The 20,864-nt window shown below is 45.7% G+C and overlaps 1 protein-coding gene across 2 annotated transcripts in view; it reads left to right on the forward strand.

Annotated features, from left to right (window-relative positions):
• The window catches only part of MRE11 (MRE11 homolog, double strand break repair nuclease), a 1,502,633-nt gene that overhangs the window by 718,100 nt on the left and 763,669 nt on the right, over positions 1–20,864 (forward strand). For both annotated transcript variants that reach the window (XM_069639266.1, XM_069639267.1), the window contains exon 12: positions 3,376–3,482. In XM_069639266.1, coding sequence (XP_069495367.1) covers positions 3,376–3,482 — 107 coding nt within the window. The remainder of the gene's footprint in view (positions 1–3,375; positions 3,483–20,864) is intronic.

The following is a 20,864-nucleotide window of genomic DNA, read 5'->3' on the forward strand; positions in this document are numbered from 1 at the left end:
ATATCAAGTAAAGATTGAAGCCCCAACAGTGTATCTCACAATTGAAGGTTGCGTGCATGCTGATGAGACGCGAAAGAAAGCAAACCAGTAGTGAACTTTTAAACTTACTGATAACTGTAAAGCCAGTGATACAGAGTAGCGGGTTGGTACGGCGGAAGGAAATAGCCCACTCGAAAGTCTCTGGGAAATGTTTGATGTTTTGTTATGTCGACAAAGTGAAAGAACTCTGAAATACGCAATGGTCAAGACTAATCCCGATGAAAAGTGAAGTTAAAAGGTGAATGCTTTAAGAGAAAGATTTCTTTGAACTGATCTGAGTGTGTTATTGAACTACCAAGACCAAGATACACTGGGGCAAATAACATAAGGGAGAGCGAAGTGAAAGTTGAAGTGGTCCTGCAGGGGTCTATAAAAATAAAATCGCACACTCGAAAGTCTTCGACATCAGTGAAAGGTCTGAGCCCGACTAAGGGGGACTTGGAAGGTGAAACAAGTTGGAGGAAGGGATCTCTGCCGAATATGAATGAAGCTTGGGGAAGAGTACCCCTGCAAGTGCTTTGCTTGAGAGGTCCGAGCCAGACTGAGTGAGACCTACGTGAACTGTTGATGCCTTGAGAGGTCCGAGTCTGACTGAGGGAGACCTACTTGAACTGTTGATGTCTTTAGAGGTCGATCCCGACAGAGGGAGACCTCCATGAACATTTGTTTAACTGTGCAAGAACTTGTAGTGTACTGAAAATAAGTGACTTTAACTTGGAAGGCCAAGAGGGCCTCGCCCCACGTTTTTAACTGCCTTTTTTTGATAACCTCAGCCAGAGTGTGTCACCCTGTCTAGCCGCCTTACTCCGTGCTGCCCAACGTCGGGAGAAGAGCTGACTCAGCCACCTTGATCCTTTGTTATAACACTGACTTTCCTTTGTGTAATCATTCCCCTTGACACAATTTTTGTATAGGAGATAGGGCAGGCATTAGGTTTTTTAGTATAGGCCATTTTGAAATGACAGACTGGCTAGGACTGTGTTTTTTTATATTTATTTGATGGTAGAGACTACTCCCATCATAGCTATAGGGCAAAGTAGGAGTTTTCCAAACCCCAGGGATTTAATGAAGGTTTTGAAACTAGTAGCTTTTGTGCCAGTGTCATACTTGTGATACCATGCCTCCCTTACACAGCGAACCAAAAGCAGCAGTTTGCCGGGTTGCGAGGAGCCACTGAAACAGAGCCACTGAAGCAATGCACCTGTGAGCAGTGAGGGATCACACGTGCTTGCCTTATGCAGTGAGGTCACAAGCTGATAGTGCCACAGTAAAAAAGATGGGTGTCCCCTTTAACGCCGACAGGGGGGAGAAATTGATAACATTTAAACAGTGATCCTGTCAGGCGGAACTAGCCTAAAATTAGCACATTACTGCTAGACAGTCCTCCATGACAAGCACGGAGAAAAAGCTCAATCAGACCCATATCTTAAGAAGCATTTGAAAAAATACACAATTTTATTTTATAAGTGAATAGATAAAAGGCATATTAAATCTATTGTGGCCCATAATGCATTTCGGGTCTTACTCAATATAAAGACAGTACATACAAATTAAAGCGCTACATTTGTGATAGCCCATAATGCACACTCGGTCTATCCAAGCTGATAGTGACCCCGGACTGCTCCGAGACTGCTCGCTTGTTCAATGCAGTTGTTTTCGGATTAGAAAACACTTGCGTATGAGTGAAAGTAATACTAAAAGCAATTTTGAATACCGAACTATCAGAAACCTGAGAACACATTATTTCTCAAAACCTAATTACTGTGTCTTTAAGCATGCACAGTTATTGAGAATCCAGCAACAAGATGAGGCAATACTTTTAAACCATAATGTAGTTAACCATTACCCAAGCCAAAATAAAGCAAACTCATGGCAATTTAAAACCAACAGATATTGCCAAAGATAAGAGGGGACTCATGAAAGTTCCAAAGGTTGTAAAGCTTACTGTGCATATTTTAAGAAGCATATGACGAATGCTGGTATAAACCCACATTCCCAAAGCCAAGGAAGAAGCAGAATAAAACCTTATCCTTGTCAGTGTTTGGTTGATAACGCAGTGGGGAAACAAGAGTGGCAAGAAGGTTGCCCTTCTGGAAAATGTTGTTTAGAAGGAGAGGAGCATAACTTGCAGGGGTTTTGGAAAGTGCAAAAAGTACTAAAGAGCACCAATGTGAATCTTGCTTTCCCTGAAGAATTGCTTAAAGTCTGTTGTAAAGTAATGAAAACTGCAAATCTGCTGGAAGCTGATCCATCTTAACCACAGAGGTAATAATTGTTTGTGAATTACTGTTCGGGCAGGGGAGTATACCCAATCAGCGAACCTTTGAAGTAGTGGGCCTGGCATGGAGGTAAACTAGGTGTAATTGAGGTAATATTGTTGTTGCCTTTGAACTGCCATGCATTACCTTGTTGAGCTACTGTACGTATAAGTGTGAGGGACAGATATCCTTTGTTATAGTGTTTCCTTTAGTTTATTTTAGGCAGGGAAATCCTTATCAGGGTAGGGATAGTGAGGCTTGGATCCAACCTTTTACTTTAATAAAATGGCATCTTTTGAAAATCCTTCACAAAGCTGTCCACCTCACATTTCTGTCTGACCACTAACATAACCCTCCCACTAAAAACCAGGACCCTCTCTGTAGCGTTCTGCTGTAACTGGATGCATTGTTTTTGTCTAGAAAATTTCTGAATGATGATTGCAAGCTTTTCCTCTGTGTGATCTTGCCTTTGGTCTGCTATTAGTGTGCCATAGCTTTTTAGTTGACATCGTGTTTTCCAGGTGTTGCAGTAAGTGCATTTTTATCATCCTGTTTCATGTCAATAATGGATTCATTTTAATTCATTCAAAGAAGTCTTCTTTCTGCAACCATTACTTTGCATAAATAAGGCTGTATTTAGGTTCTCTGATTCTTTTTTAAAAATTCTTTACACCATTATCGGGCCTCAAGAAGGATGTCCCAAACGCATACTAGGTTAATTTCCAAGTGTATTTATAGTTTTATGTAAAGCACATACACCACTGGTAAGGCTACTTCAAAAAGCTGTCAAAGGGAAAAGAAAAACGTCAAAAGATTTGTCTACCATCTGAATGCTGATGTGCATATCTTTATTCCTCAATCCACTTATAATCAATACTCTTGCCTTTCCTTTTCGGAGATATCTGTAAGTCTGTGTGCTGGGATTATTGGGTTGGTGTGCTGAATCCTAGCATCTTATTTTGGTTTTGTAACTTTTTATCTTTTCTTCCTTTACACCATTGAGAAGAAGGGCTATGCGCAGCTGAGATTGCAATAGTTGCTTACTTTGCCCTTATTTACATATGTGCTTGTTTTCCAGGAGAAGAAGAAATTAATTTTGGAAAACTCCTCACAAGACCTGTTTCAGAGTCCTCAACACTGAGAGTAGAGGACCTTGTGAAGCAATACTTTCAGACTGCAGAAAAGGTAGATCGCATGTGTACTGAATGTGTTTTTCATTGTATGTGACGTTTTCCAATCAACCAGGCTATTTTATCGAAATTGGTTTATATGGATGTGATTCTAAAAACCTGACTCTCCATAAACTGGAGAGAACCTGGCAAGTAAAGGCAGTTTTATGCTTTCTTAAGGTAGATATGTTTCATTGGCTGTAGGAATTGTTTATTATGAGTTACTGAATATGATAAACACAGGCCTCAACAAATCTTTAAAATCCTGCCAGACCTACAGTTCGAATAACTGTTTATTTACTCAACCTAAGAGAAGTGAACTTGACTCTTGAACTTGATGGCATAATATTTTTAGTATTGAAAACCATGGTAATTCATGAAAAAACATTGCCATCGAGGTTAATGTACCTTTTCAAGTGTCTCCTGCTCCTGGATATGTTAGAGCAAATTTTCTTACGGGCCATTGAGCGTGAAAGATCCTCAACATATAAAGTACCATTTTGTGTGGTTAGTATGATTGCTCTAATAGGTTTGGGTGACCGGCTTAGAGTTTGCAATAACTTGCTGGTTTGAGTTAGCTTTACAATGAGTCTCAAACTTAGGATTTTAGTTAGTGAACCAACAGTCAAGGCCCAGAATGGAGTTAGTGTGAGTAAGTGATGGGCTACTTATACTGCTGCCATCAACTGTATCAAGGAAACCTTTGCCCTACATGGACAAATCGACCTCAGCACCCACTGGGCCTAGGCTCCATCCTGAGCTTCATCCACTCTCAGTTACATCCTCTGCCACCAGAGGGCTATTAAACAATTCTGTTAGGACAAAATGTTCATTTTTCAAATCCCTCACAATGCTACTCTTCCTCAACACTAGCTTGGACACCAAGTCTGCCACAGTCTTGAGTTCAAGTTTCTAAATTCCAAATATACATACCTTGATAGAGAATAGTTTATCTGACTAATTATCAAAACTAATTGTGCAGGCCTGGATCACATGGCAAAGAACTTCATCCATCAAGTTGCTGTGGACATTGGGGCGTCTGATGTGGTGTTCTTTGACATACCGGAGGTCATTATGACCCTGGCGGTAGCTGTGCCTGTAACACAGTGCTGCTGCCGGTATCATTTCTTTTCCGACACCCAGGAATGGGCAATCACTGGGTCATTACGGCCTTGCCGGACCCAATAATCGCCCATTCCTGGGCGGTGGAAAATATTTTTCCCCATTCCCATTTGAACCCCATGGGGCTCAATGGGAATGGCGAAGCCGGATGCACCAGCACCATTCACGAATGGTGGCGGTGCATTTGACATGCGGACCTGGCGGCCGAAAAGGCACCCACAAGCAGAACTCGTAGTCTGCCAGTCCGGTAACTACGGTACTGGCAAGTTTACCGGTACCGTAGTTACCGGACCGGCAGACTTGTAATGAGGCCCACTGACTGGTGTAAGGTAAAATCTTGATTTATTTATTCAGTGTTTTTTAGTTCCAAGAAACTTTTTCACTGATATTACCAAGTTATATACAGCATTGTGCTTTCCAAACAAATTAACATTTCCATTTCAATACAGTCCAAAAATCAATTATTTCCGGCCTATCCGGAGCTGGATCTCAATTCAACATTATTATACACGTACATGGTCATAAAAATGTTGCCGTTCCTTACATTATATATTGACCCAACATTCTTGCCAAACATGCTCCCCTTGATGAAGCGCCTTTCACAATTCCATAAGAATTATCTCCAAAAATGTTCCCAGTGCTAGTATTTAACCCTGGTTAGTTATCATAAGTCACTCCCACAGTCCAGTATTGATGACTGAAGAACTAGAGTGCACCCATGGACCTAGCAATCTGATCCTGTCAGTCCTGAAATTCAAAAATTCAAGACCAAATGTTGCATTGTTTGCAAAGGTGCTAGTTGTAAGGAAGGCATGGTTATCCCAGGTACAACAGACACAAGGAGTATAATCCAAGGATGTTTATTGAACAGAATATGGATAAGGTAAAAGCCTAATCTAAACCTAAATCTAAGACTGGAGCAAGCTACAACCATCAAAGTAAAGAAAACACTGTCCTAGTGGTGTTTTGTCAAAACAAAATGGCCTATACTAATAAAACTATTGCCACATCCTTACTCGATATAACAAAAGGGTGTGGGACAATGATATTTATAACAAAAGAGTGTAGTGCAAACTAAAATGTCCAAAAGGGCTTCAGTAGTTCAGGACTGCTGAACTAGTGTACTCCCTTCCCCATGTTACATCACTGGACAAGGCAGAACAGTGGCATGACTGTGAGCATCCTTTGAGTCTATAGGCATTAGGAAGCATTTTCTTCAGAAAGGCAGGATCCCTTGAATCAATGTCTTTTGCTTGGCATCACAAGACTTTTCCTAAGCTCTCATCATGTGGGATTCCCATCTTCTCTGATTTTTTCGTGATGCCCCTTTGTTGGGTTCACTTTCGTCTTTACACCACTGTTCAGTCACTTTATCAAAAAGCGGGATTCGCTTTCCCTTGCTTTCACTTGGCACCCCTCGGTCGGGTTCACTGTAGCTTTCAGAGCACAGTCAGTTAACATTACCAGTTCTACTAGCTTATAACACTCCGGAGCTCTTAATTTCTTTTTAAACAAATATTTGGTGTGGCATTCCCCCGTCGGGTTCAGGCTTGCCGATCAGATTTATCACAATGCAGAATTCGCTCCCTTTTAGCTTTCTCTTGGCATCCCTCTCCGTCGGGTTCACATTTGCCGTTGCAACATAGTTCACTTAGCTTTTACTTTACATTTGTTCACTTGTCAAAGACTTTCGATTGTACGAGGACTTTCCTTGCACCTTCGTATAACCACTTTGACTTTCTGTTACTTTGGTTGGTCTCTCCTAAGGCCTTCTGGTGTTTGCAATCTTTCCAGTTATCTTACTTTCAATCTAAGAGTTTCACTTTGGATGCAAAGCCTTTCGATAAGGTAATTCTTAATTACTGGACCACTCCGTTATTCTTCAATACTCTTTTTGCTGTCACAATCACAATGTTTCAGACGACTTTTGCGGCTTCTCATTATACTGGGAGCCTCTGCATATCTCACTCTTGCTACAGTGTACTTTCCCTCAGGGCTGCACGAAACCCAGCAAGCCCTTCAAACACTACTATATCTTTCATTCGTTAACGCAAGCCGGTCTCTCATTCCACTCATCGGTAGCATTCAATACAGTTTATCAAATGTTCCTTTGATGTCAAGGCTATCGGCACAGCATGGCTCACCTCCTTCCAACTCTGACGTTTCACCCGAAAGAGGTGCAGCCTTAACCTTGTGCGTTAGAGAGGAGTTTTCCCTTTTAAAATCTGTAGCGACCTTCGCTCTGCAGCTGGTAGGACCACAGTCTTTCTCTCGCCACTTGGCCCTTCCTGCTCTGCTTCCACCGTCGCTTCAATTTCACAGGATCTATTCTCCTGCCGTTCTGCTGGTTCTGATCGCCTTGGTTGCCTTTCTCGCCTTGCTCGCATTGCTTGTAGTATGCTCTCATATTCTGCCTTTTATCCTGTGGGGAAGGGTAACTTAATTCAGGTGTGAGTCGTTAGGGTCAAGTGCCTGACTCTGCCTGACCCTGGTATTGTGACATGTCAAACGGACTGGCTGTGTGTGAGTCTATCATCTCCTGAAGTGCTTTGTCTGTGCAGCAGAGTGTGTGTAGGAAGGGGGTACGGGGGGCAGGTTAAGTTCCTAGATAGTAAATGGGATATGGAGGGGTCTGTAGGGAAATCTGAAAACGGCTACCATGTCCCTCCTCCAGTCCTCCACTCCCATGGGACCCCCCCCCCATCCAGGTGATCCTCCCGCACTGGTCCACCCCCAGGGTCTGGATCCAGTAGAGATGGCTGTTCCCCAGCCACCTGGATGACAGATCCTAAGGTACTGGTCAGCGAGACACCCTTTGGTTTCTCACATAGTCCACAGACATGACATCCACGTATCTCCTTTGGTATATTACATTTTGGTCCTATGACCTCCAATGTGGTTAAGGCATTCAGGTGGAATTTGAGATGGCAGTCCCTCAATCTTTGAGAAAGGAATATGGCTAAACACTCTACTTTACCCTTCGGGGCTTAGTATTCATATTGGTCTTTAAACAGTTTCAGTCTCTCTATGTCCGCCATATCCATGTACTTGTCCCACCTCATAATATTCTTTTTCTTCACAAAATCAGAGTCAGTATCTTTAATCTCAATTCTTCAAGAAACATGCAGCACTTGCAGAGGTTTTCTAGGAAGGGTACAATATTGGACTTTTTCTTAGGCACTCATGAAGATAGTAGCCTAAACTAGGTTTTTCGGCCAACTTTAATTTGTATAACAGAAACAGGCTACATTTTGCATACTGGGCCCACCAAGGTGTGATCCCCACTTCTAGCCGAATATCACTAATTGGGGTTGAGTTAGGCCAGATTCTGCCTACTAAAACATTGAGGAATTTTCTATTCTTAAATGTTATTAATTCACATCCATATAGCATCATGGCAGTTATTTTTAGTTTATAAAGTTCAATAAGGGGAATCGGAGAATAGGCACACATTTTAATTTTTTCAGACCTTCATCATAGAGATACACTGTAACATTTTGCCCTCCATTTTCCTTTTCTGATTGATGTCTTGACTTTTTGAGGAAATTGAATACCCCAAGTAAGTGATATTCGAGAGATTCCTCGCGGGCAAGTCGCGTAATTTCCATATATATGATTTCACTTTTTATCTGCTTGTAAAAGTCATTACGAAGGATTTGTCTGGGTTTATGGTCATTTGGTTTTTAACTAGATAGTTGTCCACACCCACCAAAAGTCTCTGTAGACCTCTCTCTGTGGAGTCGACCAAGACCATAGGCAATGATATTTGCCCTGAGGTCTCCCCATATGGGTGCATAGCATTTCCACGATTTACATTCCTCCTAGAGGTACTCGATATCTATATTATCAAAGGCTGCTTCTAGGTCCATAACCGCAACATAGCTGGATTTCCCAAAGATCCCACCTATGTTGAAAGATTTTTGCAGCCAAATCTAGGTGCTGTTTACCGCACTCCCTTTACCCCCTTTGGGGCATAAGGGGATCTCAATGGTGGTGCTGCTCCTGATGAAAATGTCTCCCCTAATGTAGTTTGCTCAACTGCATCATCCTGTTTGTGTACCGTTAGCCAATTATCCTCTTTGTAAGGGAATCCTCTATTGACGCTTGGCGCTTTTTAAAAGACTTTGTCTGCGAGTGGAGTTTGATGCATTCTTGAGTCTTCCTGACTTCAGCTGTGTTGATTCCTTTGATCCTTTCCTCGGAACTAGGTAACTTGTATGGAATGGTACTTGTTTGAAGTTTACATGAGATTTGGACTGGTGAACGGATCGCCCTGCTCTTTACTATCGACCCAGTGTCATTTGTTCTTCCCGGGAGGGCTGCCTGGGTAATTCCTACCGGGCATTCCTAAGAATTGTGACGAATCTAGCAATGTCATCGCTGCTTCCCTGGCAGGAAGCTTCTCTTACGTTGCCAGGGAAAGGTACACGCGGCCTGGCTCTGACCCTGGGGGTGGCTATCTGCAGGAGGAACAGGTGGGAAAGGACAATTTCCAGGGAGACAGAGTAATCACATTGGACCAAAATAATTCTTGCCTGGATTCCTTGACTACACCTATTTATCTTCTTCTGCTTCCTTAATGGCGTATTGTGGTGTAGATAAGGAATCCCCATTACTTATTCATCACCAACCTTTTGTGAATGTTTCCCCTAAGATGAGAAAGAGTGTTAGAACAGTTAATATCATTGGAAGCAAGATACCAACTCCACCTTCTCGTCAAAGGAGAATGTTCACAAGTCTTGGGACTTATGTCCATCTTCCCCCCTTGTATGATGCTAAAACACCAAGTACAGGAACCTATATACATTTTCCTCCCATTGGTAACCCTAAGACAATAAGTACTAAAACTCATATGCATTCCTCTCCCTTTAACAACACCAGAACAACAAACACAGAGACCTGTGTACTCCCCTCCCCTTTTTACAATATTGAGACGAGGAAGATGAGTGAAATAATGAAGATTACCAAGAGTGGCAAACCAATGCTTCAATCTAGTCTTTGGAAGTTACTAACAGGTGCCGGGACATTCAAAAGCAGAACACCTGAGCAACAAGAGAGATCAGAGGCTCTTAATGCTGGTTGGGACACGGGAGGAAGCGAGGCAGTTCGAAGCAAGGAAGCGGGAGAAGACGGCGTCCAGAGACATCGGATTGAGAAGTGTTCACTGCGTTGGCAGAAGGAGCAGCAGGAACTGCCGCGTGAAGGAAAAGTTCAGGCGAACACAGAGAGGCAGACGAGACATGCTCCCAGGCAGCAGATGGACCGCCAAGCAACTGGAGTGATGCGAGGGACAACGAAGCTGGCAAAGACAACCGGTTAGCCTAGAGAAGGAGAACTGGTTACTGGGGTGCTTCAAGCTGAATACCGCGTACCGCATACGGTTAGCAGCTTAGGGAAGCCTGTACAGGGGAATTGGGACATTAAGTTTAACTGAAGGAAGGTTGATGACCCAAGGTATAAGAAGTATAATTTCTTGGCTACAAGAACAAGCAAATGCAGGTAGAGCAAGAAATCTGGCACTTGCAGGGCAATATTGAATGTACTGAAAAGGGCATGGCATGAGAGAAAACCAGACACTCAGTGAGTCTGGGACCCTCCTCCCCCTTTTATTTTTGATTATGTGGAAAGCTGAAAGAGCTGGGGGACGAGAAACCCCACCTTGTTTTCTTGGTGAATAATGAGGGAAGAGCCATACCCCTTTTTTGTGTAGCAAGATAACTCACCTGACTCCCACGGAGGCGCTGGCCTGGTTCCCGCTGCTGTGACCTCTTCTAAGGTGATGCGGAGGGTTCGGAAGACGGACTGGACCGGGCCCCCATATCTGGCTTGTCTGGCTCGCAGAAGTATCCTTCTGTAGGCGAAAATAGGGGATTAACTGTCTGCGGGGTAATACAATCGGCCTCCCACTTTCCCCTCTCACCCTCCTCGAGACCCTTCTGTGATTCTCCGTAGCGTCTCACCTTAGGGTCTGGAAGGACGAGCTCTCCATCCTGCTTCTGATGCAGGGGCGCGTTGGTATCCAGTTACTTCACTGGATTTTCGGATTGGTGAGAAACAAACTTGCTTGGCTTCCAGGTAAGTTTTTTGATAAGAGGTTCCCCTTGTGTCCATGCATTAATGTACTAATGCTAGTGTCTTTTTCCCCATAGGGGCCGGGGTATGGAATGCCGGGGAACAGGCACCGACCCGAGATGAGAGGTGAAATTCCTTGTAGAAATCAGGTAAGTCTTTAATGAGCGTTTGTGGTAATGTCTTTTCATTCGCTCATTAACGCTGATGTCTTTTTTTCCCCTTAGGAGCCGGGGTCTGGAAATGCCAGGATGCAGCGCGGACCCGAAATGAAGAGGGAATGAATCAACAGATAAGTCTTAACATGGAGATCTAGCTTTCCTTATTCCCTTCTCTCTCTCACCTTTTGTTCTTGCCTTTTTCTCCCTAGGCGCTGGGGCGTGACTGCGAATCCGGATGATCGCTGCTGAACATGGAGGCGCCCTGTAAAGGTGAGTGGAATGCGGCGCTGCAGCGATCGACGCGATGAGCTTTTAAATAAGTCTTCCTTTTCAGGATTGTCGGCGAGATGTCTTCGGGATGCGGATTTAGCAGGTAAGGACTTTTCCTTCTTCTGTTCTCTTCTTCTCTTCCTTTGCAGGTGATCCAGGATGCTGGCAGGCGTGGCAGAAGTCAGGATGCAGGAGCAGACACGGTGAGCGTCCAGCTGCTAGATGCAGAACAACGCGAAGCACGTGTGGCTGTTCGGGTGGGGTTTAAATAGCCTTGGAAGAAGTTCCAGGTATGTATCCTTCCTCCAATCAGGTATGTATCCTTCCCCGACCACGCCCGGATGGTAAATTAGTCCCACAGGTAAAGTAGTTACTTTCAGGCCTCAAGGAGGCCGGGATCCTGCAGCATGGTCTGCATCAGGTAAGTGCACCCAAGCACTCCCATAATGAGCCTGGCGCCTATGGCGCCAGGACTGATGTCTTTTATGAGCCTGGCGCCATAGGCGCCAGGACACTGTCCAAAGGGCCCCTATATGGGGTTGCTGGGTCTTTCCTTGGGGACTGGATGTCCGCTTTCGGGTACGCAGGGCTTGAACCGACTCCCCGGGAGCGGGCATCATGACAATAACAGAAAAACGAAAGAAGGAACTGTGGAATATACCTATAAGTAACATTCTGAACATTTGTGTGAATAGAGCAAATCAAATTACTTCCGCCTTGAATCTGGAAAATATAGATAAAGGATATTGTGACTACTTAGAAGACCACAGCAAAAATATAATTTGATCGAAGACAAAACCAAGGGGAAAATCCATGTCATGAATTTGATGTTGTAATCACTCCTTTCTCAGAGGTAGCTTCTCCTCATGTGGCCAGGGGATGACAGCCGCTACCTGATCCTGACCGGGGGTGGCTATGCTAGGGAGGATCAAATGAGGGGAGGCGAACTCTGGGAGAGGGACAGGCATCAGATGAGACATGGTATCCCTCTTTCCCTTTTAGGAAAATCCCCTCCATTCCTCATGCCATGTGATTCTTAGCATGCACCACACAATTATGAACCTAGTTTGCATCGAATCTAGATAGAAATGTGACTGTCAGCATGCACCACACTCAGGATTCTGAACCCTAGCTTGCGTCGCATCTAGACAGAAATGTGACTGTTAGCATGTGCCACACTAATCCCACAATTGCAAGGACAGCAATGCCAACTAACCAACCAACTAACCATTCCATCCCTCTGCATACACCTCTGAAACTATAACCACACACAACCACAAGCCTAAAACACAGCAATTCGCACAAACTTCACAACAAAACAAACCACACATAGACTTGCACAACAGCACATGACGACTACGGACCATAAAACACCCCAAGCCCAGCTAACGGACCCACCGGGCTGAGGCTGCCAACAGCACATCACTGCTCTCTTGCAATTTTCCAGCTTATTCCCACTAGCCCACCCCCTCACCTCCCCTTTTCAGAGCCGCCAGGGGACCCCTTCGGTGGTGATAGTGCGCGGTACAAATGTCCTTTAACATTAACATGATGGCATAGTGTGATAATCCCCTTGAACAACCCGCATAGTCTGCTGACGGTAACTTTTAATATTCTGCAGCAAACGGAATGCTAAAGACTGAGACAAGAAAGAAAACTACTGAAATGAAGATTACTAGGCTGAACCAGAAGGAGCAGTCTAGTGCTTGGAGGAAGCCGATTGGCTCAGAGAAACTCCCTAACTTGAAGTGAGAGTTCAAAGATGGAACAGCTGGCTGAGAGCAACAGAGACATCCGACCGGCTAGCCACTGCTAGGGAAGCCAAGCTGTCAGGTGGACAGGTGAGCAAGGAGATGCGGGTGGACTGTGGTAACTTTCCAGCTTGGTCTGGGAATCCAGAAGGGGGTGAGCGAGACAGAGAAGCGGCATAAAGAAAGGGGAAGGCAGTGTCTGGACCGGAGATGCTTTCCCGCAGGCAGCAGAAGCAAGACACGAGGCAAGGGAAGCCAGAGCGATGTGCTGACCGCCAAGATTCATGCCCTTAGGATTTTCAATTACATTCAACATTGAATATGGAAAGGACCTGGGGATGGGAGTCATTTCCCCTGGAGTGGATTGCAACATCAAGAGGAGGAGGTTATCCTCTTAGGCTACAAAGAATTTAGTGATTCTTTTGAACTTTTGTTTTGGTGGAGAGAAACCAGGGGAAGGGAGTAATTCCCTGGAACTATGAACATGATGAGGGGGCTAGGATAGGATTTCGGACACAGGACACTTCTGCTTTGGACATCTTGACACCGGACAGACCCTTAGTTTTGGTTAAGGTAGTGAAATACTTCCGAGATTTCGGGCAGCAATGCATTTTCCAAACCCCTTTATTATTTTATAAAACGTTACACCAATCACCATGATGCCTCTGTGTTTGTGTCTTATTCCTGGGTCCTCACATATGGTACCAGGAGCTCAGTTGACAAAAACTGGGGAATCCTCAACTTGGTCAATGAGCCTCTGCTCCTTCAGTAGCTACAAAAAATCTATAGGATTCGACCTATGTAGTAGCAAGGAAGAATTGGTACAACCCGGAAACATAATGTTAATTCCCACTCCTTCCCTCAGGCACTTGCGTTTGGCCTGGCGATATGGCACAGGCGACTGTCATGGTCATGAAGTCAGGGGCACAGGCATGCGGGGTCGCATGCACAGGAGACCTGGGTGGACACTGTCCTGGTGCCTTTGGCGCCAGGCTCGTGAACAAAAGTAAACAAGAACATCCATTTAACACCAAAAAGCTTTTATTATGGACATTGCACTTCAGATGCATTAACCTTGAACATAAAATAACAACAGGGTCAATTGGGGCTTAATAAGCCGGGGTAGTAGCTGCCTTCCCTAACCGCAAGGGCAGACTGGTACACAAAAAATAATTAACTGGGGAAAACTTTCGTCTGCTTGCAGGTCAAGGTACGACGTGAGGGGTCGTTGTGATAATTTAAATGGTAATCCTAACCATTGGACACAAGATAGGGAGCTGTTCTGGCCATCTGGTGAGACACCCAAACCCTACCGGAGATGGAAAAGGGAGGGGTTGTGGTGGGTTGTCCCACCACGGACAGCAGTAGGTATAGTGCCTGTCCTGGAGGGAGGAAAGAAGGAACTAAATTCAGCTCTATGCACGTGGTAGTCTTTGTACCGCATGTAGTGTCGTCACCAACAGCCTAAAAGATAATGAGAGGGCAACCAATAGTATAGTCGATGAGTACGGGAGGGGGATTAGATCTCGTAGATATAAACCAAGCAACTTTGGTTAACATGTGCAAATTGGAGACATCGGGATTTTTTCTTATGATTTATTCACCCTGGTGGCTGAATACTTTTTGCATATGGGTGGTTGCCCAGAATGTAAAATCAGATATATGAAGTTTTTTGTCTAAAAAACGCACAGTCCCACTGGCTATGGGGTGTGCTGAAAGCCCATGTTTACTGGATTTTGAGTCGATTTTGTGCGGTACCCCCTCTTGGTCTTAGGGATAACGTGTGGTGTTGTGGTGGAGCCACAAATGGTCTGGCTGACTGGTTTCAATGGTTTTTCAGTGATTATGGACCATATTCTTCAGGACACATTCAATCTTCATGTGATAATCTATAATGTCTGTCCTCGTAGTAGGGCAGCGATGGTAGGCTGCATGGGATCCTGGATTGAGATGCAGAAAATCCAGGAAAGCTACGTGCAGGCGGTGAAGAGGGACGCTCTGCAAGTCCGTGCCTGGGTGACTGAGGCGGATGCAACCACTGCAGCCTGCTCAATCCGAACGGACAACCAATTTGTGAATTATGTTTTAAAAGGTTTTGTTGAAACTTTCCACTAAACCATTGGGTTGTGGGTGGTAGACAGAGGTCTTAAGAGTTTTAATGTGTAGGATCTCCTTCACCTCTGCTATTAACCAACTCATGAGTGTAGTCCCTTTGGGAAACATCTGGTTATTGTATAGCATAACCTACAATTATCAAGATGTAATGATTCCCCGAACTAGATGGCTCAAGTGGCCCAGCTATCTCCATACCTATGTGGGGAAAAGGGCACTTCAATCATAGGCAAAGGTTGGAGCGGAGCTGGAGGAGGTATTTGTGAACTAGACTTTTGACAGAGGGCACAAGTAATTATGACGTTTTCACAACAGCGTGGATTCCAGGCCAATGGAATAGGCTTATAACCCGTGTCTGTGTCTTGGCTGTCCCTATGTGACCACCTGTTAAATGGGAGAGGGTACTTTCCAGCAACATCCTCTTGTGACTTTTAGGCACCATAATCCGAGATCTAGGAGTACCATCGGGTCAAGATTACCTCTATAAAGTAGCAGATGCATTAGATGGAAGAATGGCCCCCCTTTCAGTCTTCCCCCTTCTTCAGACACCATGTGTAAAAAAGCCTCTGCTGGCAAGGGGTCATTCTGTTGAGCAAATGCTAAATCAGGAATTATCTCAGCTTCCTTGCCAAGGGTTTTCGGTTGTACCGCCTCAGATGTTATTGGGGAATCTTCATCTGCCTCCTCAAAGCCTTTCCCACATCTCTGTTTTAACTGCTTTCCTAATTTCCTCCATTTTGGGAAACAATCTCTCGCCAAAATTCCCTGAGCTATTTTCTCTCCCACCTTTATTTGATATGCCTCTTTCCTACTGTTTTGAATTAAGATTGTCACATCACTTTTATAGGAGGGATCTATGACGCCAGCTAGGTCGTTGTTACGCGCACCTGGTCTCTGCAGAGGCATTGGGGCACAGTTGCAGCCCTCCCTGACCTTGAATCACCTCTTCAGGCCTCTCCCTCAGTAGAAAAGCTGTGAGCGGTGGTACGTGGTGATACTGCTCCTGCATGGAAATTAGAGTGTGCGAGTGCGCCAATCTGTGATTGTTGTACCTCTCAAACCCTTCATCCCAAAGTACGGTTTCTGTGAGCATATGCCGGCCCATAAAGCTCACCTGTGAATTATGGAAGAAAAGCTCTCCGTCCTGCTACTTCTGGCAGGGGGTGCGTTGAATGGGATCTAGTTCCTTCACTGATCCCTGATCAGGATTAGTCCAGTCCAGCTGCGACTATGCTTCTCCTTATGATTGGTAAGTCTTTCTTGAGCTCTTGTGATGCTGTTCGTTCTGTTTAATGTCTTTATATGTTGCTACTATTTATGCCGCATTAATGTCTCTTGTTTTCTTCCCTTAGATGGAAATGCGGCCTCAATGCAGCTGTGAGACGCGAGACGCGGCCGGATGGAAGATGGATGCTACCGCAATGTTCGACAGCAGGTAAGTGATGGTTTAAGGAAAAGCACAAACTATGCATAGCGCAACCTTAAACTGGCTGTTTTTACGATGTCTAACCTTATCTTCTGTTTTTCCTTGCAGGCGCTGCTGTTGACGATGGAGCGTGTCCTGCTGGGGTGCCAAGATGAAGATTTCAGCGTCCCGGAAAGTGTCAAGATGAATACTTGGTTCGTCGAAGAGATGTACAGGTAAGAACAGCTTCCCCCAGTTGGTAAGAATGCTGGCAGGAAGCAGGATGTCCAGGAAGCAGGATATTCAAAGGTAAGTCTGACCTCAGGCGACGGTGAGCGTTACGCTGCTTGCAAGTGCAGAATAACGCGAAGCGTCTGTCTTGAGTATCGGGGTAGTTTATATAGCTGAGAACGTGGGCACGCCCATTAGGGCCGGCTTACCAGCCACACCCTGCCAGAGAGTGAGCATGTGCGAACGCAATCCATTAGCAGCCACACCCAAGAATACACTTGGGGCTGCTAAATGGATGGAATGTTGAAGGTTAAACGAAGAGAGGGGTCGTTGTGATAGTTTAAATGGTAGTTCTAACCATTGGACACAAGATGGGGAAACTGTTCTGGCCCTCTGGTGAGACACCCAAAACCTACCGGGGATGGGAAAGGGAGGGGTTGTGGTGGGTTGTCTGACCACGGACAGCAGTAGGTAGCAGTAGTATCCCAGGGAAGGTTTTCCATTTAAAACCATACTGGATCACTGAAGCAAGACAAGGGATAGTCATACAGGAAGTGGAGAAGATGTTGACCTCTGATATTATTGAACCATCACAGACTTCTTGGTCCTCTCTGATAATACTCGTTGCCAAGCCAGATCAATCGTGGAGTTTCTGGATTCTTTTCAGGTAGGTGAACGCGATTTCCTAATTCGACAGTTATCCTATGCCAAGGATAGACTATCTGATTGATCATTTGGGAGCCTCGGTTTTCACCAGCATGGGTTCACATGCTCATGAATATTCCCCATCGTCAGGCTGGGAATCCTCAGTAAAAGAAAAAACGGTTTCACTTTCACTTACAAACTGTATTTCTCCTTTAAACCAATCACTGTCCTCTGGGTCATACTGCCTCATCCAATGACAGTCCTCTCCCTAAGCCCCTCCTCTCGCAGCCATCTTCAGATTTTTACCGCACGCTTGAGTGTTGGGAGTCCTTTAGTTTGCCCTTCGAGCTACATCTGTTTTTTGTATTTTTTGACAGAAGTAGGTTCTATTTTTGTTCCAAAGGAGCCTTTGTGCTCTTTTCTCAATCTGCTGACAAGGGCATAGATCATCAAAGATTCTAGAAGGCCCTCCGACCATGACAGAGGAGAAGGAGGGAAGGTCCCGCTTCAAGCCCTGCACCAAATGCAAGCTACGGAACTTGTTTGTAGAAGACAAGCACCTGTAATGCCTCTACTGCCTGCATCCGGACCACAAGGAGGTGGAGTGCGAGATATGCCTCTGGTTCTCCAAGAAGACAACAAGGGACAGGCACAGTAGACTGGCGGCATGGCTTAACGCCAAGGCCTCTGACCCTTGCTCCAAGCAGGGTTATGCCTCATCCAGGACCGGCGGGTCCGAGGAGCGGTTATTCTAAGTTCTTTAAACGCACCTCATACATGGGGGCCCAAGACCAGGCCAAGAACCGCAAGTCCGAGTTCACCGGGTTCGCAGCAGAAGAGGGTCCCAAGGTGGATAGGGTTTGATCGATCACCCTCTGCCTCCATTGCCAGATGGAAATCAAGCTCCTCCTCGAAAAGGTAATCGTCTACCCTGGCTAAACTGCGTGAGAAATACGAGAAGCCGCAGATGGAGGAGAAGGCCCAACAGCCCAAGCAGGCTCAATTGGCACAGCCTAAGACTTTGTCGGCAACATAGTTGGCGACTGCTACTACCATGACGGCTAAGGACGCTGACCCTGCAAAGGTAGGCCCGCAGTGCAAAAGATATCCATACCACCAAGGCGCAACACCGCCGCAGTGACTTTGTCAAAGTCTGCTGGCACGCCAGAAGGGGGGGAGCCTGATCAGGCCCCGGTTCAAAACCCTCTGGGTGGAGGAAAGAGGGGTGTGAGGAGTTCCTGTAACAGCCCTCCCAGACCGCGGTCCAATCAATGGCGGTCTCGTCCACAGATGACGAAGACCAGGAGTCCTTACACACGGTCCACAAGGATATTGAAGAGGAAGACGACACCGCAGGGCCTAGTTTTCCGGTCCTGCCATCTCAGCCGAGGGACATTTCCTTGTACATTCTGTCGACCCTGTAAACCTTGGTATAAGAGATCCAGAGGAGGATGCCCCCAGACCCGGCTCCGGTAGTCCACCATGACCCCGATCAGCCTCCAGCGAAGAAGATGAAGTTTTATCGGACACCCCCATTTCAACCTCCACCACCCCGTTGGGTCCCTTCTCCCCCAGCAGACCCGGACACCGGTACAGGGACGGATACGGCCAGGACAACAGATATAATAATAATAATAATAATAATAATTAGGCTTTTATATAGCGCTACAAACCCTCAGGTATCCGAGCGCTGCTTATTATTACCCACGGTGTGTGGTGCTCATTTATCGACCTCGGAAGGATGAAAGGCTGAGTTTGACCCCGCCGGGATTCGAACCTGCGTTAACAGGCTCTGCACGGGTGTCAAAGCGAGCGCTCTACTCGCTGTGCCACTTGACCGGCTTGATATGATATGATATTTTATTTTTATCGTGCTGATACACAAGTGTTTCATACACAAGTTTTGGATGCTGACGAGGATATCGTCGCAGTGGAAGGTGAGTCTCCGCATTTGGATGCTCCACATAGGGTGTCCCCACTGGATGAGGCGGGATTGTTCCACTCAGTGATCTCCAGAGCCTCCAAACCATTCCAGCTTGTGCCCGAGGAAACCAAGAAGGAGGGTTTCTTGTACCAGAGGCGCGAGGAAAAGAGGAAGACGATTATGATGGTACCCCTTCAGGACGATGTTTGGGAAGAGGGCCTGGCCCTCATCAAGAACGCTTGCACGACTCCACCCAAATGGGATAGGCTGGAGAAGTTGTTTCGGGTGCCGGACTCCGCACCCAGGTGCCTGAGGTTGCAGTCATCGCCAGGTTCGGTGGTACCGGCGGCTTCAAGGAAACAGTCGGCCAAACAGTCCTCGTCATCATCGGTCCCCCCGGACCATGAGGGGAAGAATATGGATGCCATGGGAAAGAAGGTGATTCACACAGCAGTGGCCACTATTAAGGCGGTCAACGCATTGGCGATCCTAGCCAGGTACGACATGGAGTTGTGGTACAAACTGGGCCCTATTCTGGAGTTCCTCCCCGACGATAAGAGAATGGAGGCAATTGTTCTCTTCCAGGAAGTGGAAGTAGCATCTGATCACGCCATCACTGTGACATTGGACGTCGCAGACACAGGGTTCTGGCAGATGGGGAACAGTGTCTGCCTTTGTCTCCAAGGATGGATGAAGGCCACGAATTTCCGTCAGGAGGTCCAGGCGAAGGTGCTTCACATGCCCTTCGATGGAGAGAAGTTATTTGAGAAGGTTGTTGACGAGTCCCTCTGTAGAGGAGGTCCCAGACATGTCCTGCACCCCTGCCCTTCCTTTTGAGATACCAGGAAAGTACTTGCCAAGGTACGTGATGTATGAGGAGCAGATGAACCAACAAAGAGCTGCGCTGGGACTGTGCCAAGTGTACATTAGAAGAGCTGTACCTGTTGAAGCGCCCATAACCAGACAGCCCTGGGCAGGAAGGTACCCCATCAGACAACCATACCAGCCACTGATACGAAACGATGAGTATTTACAGACTGTCCACGAGGAGACACAAAGATCCCTGAGGGAAGGCAAATGGTAATGAGACGAGGGCCCGGATGGACTCGCACATGGAAAAGGTAACACTCCAGTGTGAGCAGCCATTAAAATGGATACTAGAGACACGAAACGTGAATCGATGCTGAAACGTAAAAGAATCATAGCTGTGAACCCAGATGAAAGAATATAACCAGCCAATAGGTGTAAATAGGCTAGAAATGCAAGAAGCTAAGAAAAAAATAAAGTAGTTAGAAGTAGAGATGACTGTGTGTGTATATATATATATATATATATATATATATATATATATATATATATGGTTAATGACTCGAGTATGAGATAAAAATGTAAGGACAACCAGGGGGGCACCTGAGATAAAAACAAAGGATTTGCCTTGTTCCTGCGCTTTAATACAGCGGTCAGAAGAAACATGAACTCCGAGCCCACAGTGGGGGGACAATTAGGCTACGGTAACGTTTAAAGACGTCATCAAGGGAGTGGGGTATTGATTAGAAGGCAGGTATACTTATGACCAGCTGGTGTTAGTCTAGTCTGTCAAGTGTCTGTAATACTTGTCTTGTTGTATGTCAAATGTAAAATAATTGTATTGATGATTGTTTGAAATGCATTTTGGCTTTACGCGATTCTGTAACTAAGAGGGAATCGC

The sequence above is a fragment of the Ambystoma mexicanum genome, chromosome 7q (genome assembly GCF_040938575.1).
Source record: "Ambystoma mexicanum isolate Mex_15411 chromosome 7q, UKY_AmexF1_1, whole genome shotgun sequence".
NCBI lineage: Eukaryota > Metazoa > Chordata > Amphibia > Caudata > Ambystomatidae > Ambystoma > Ambystoma mexicanum.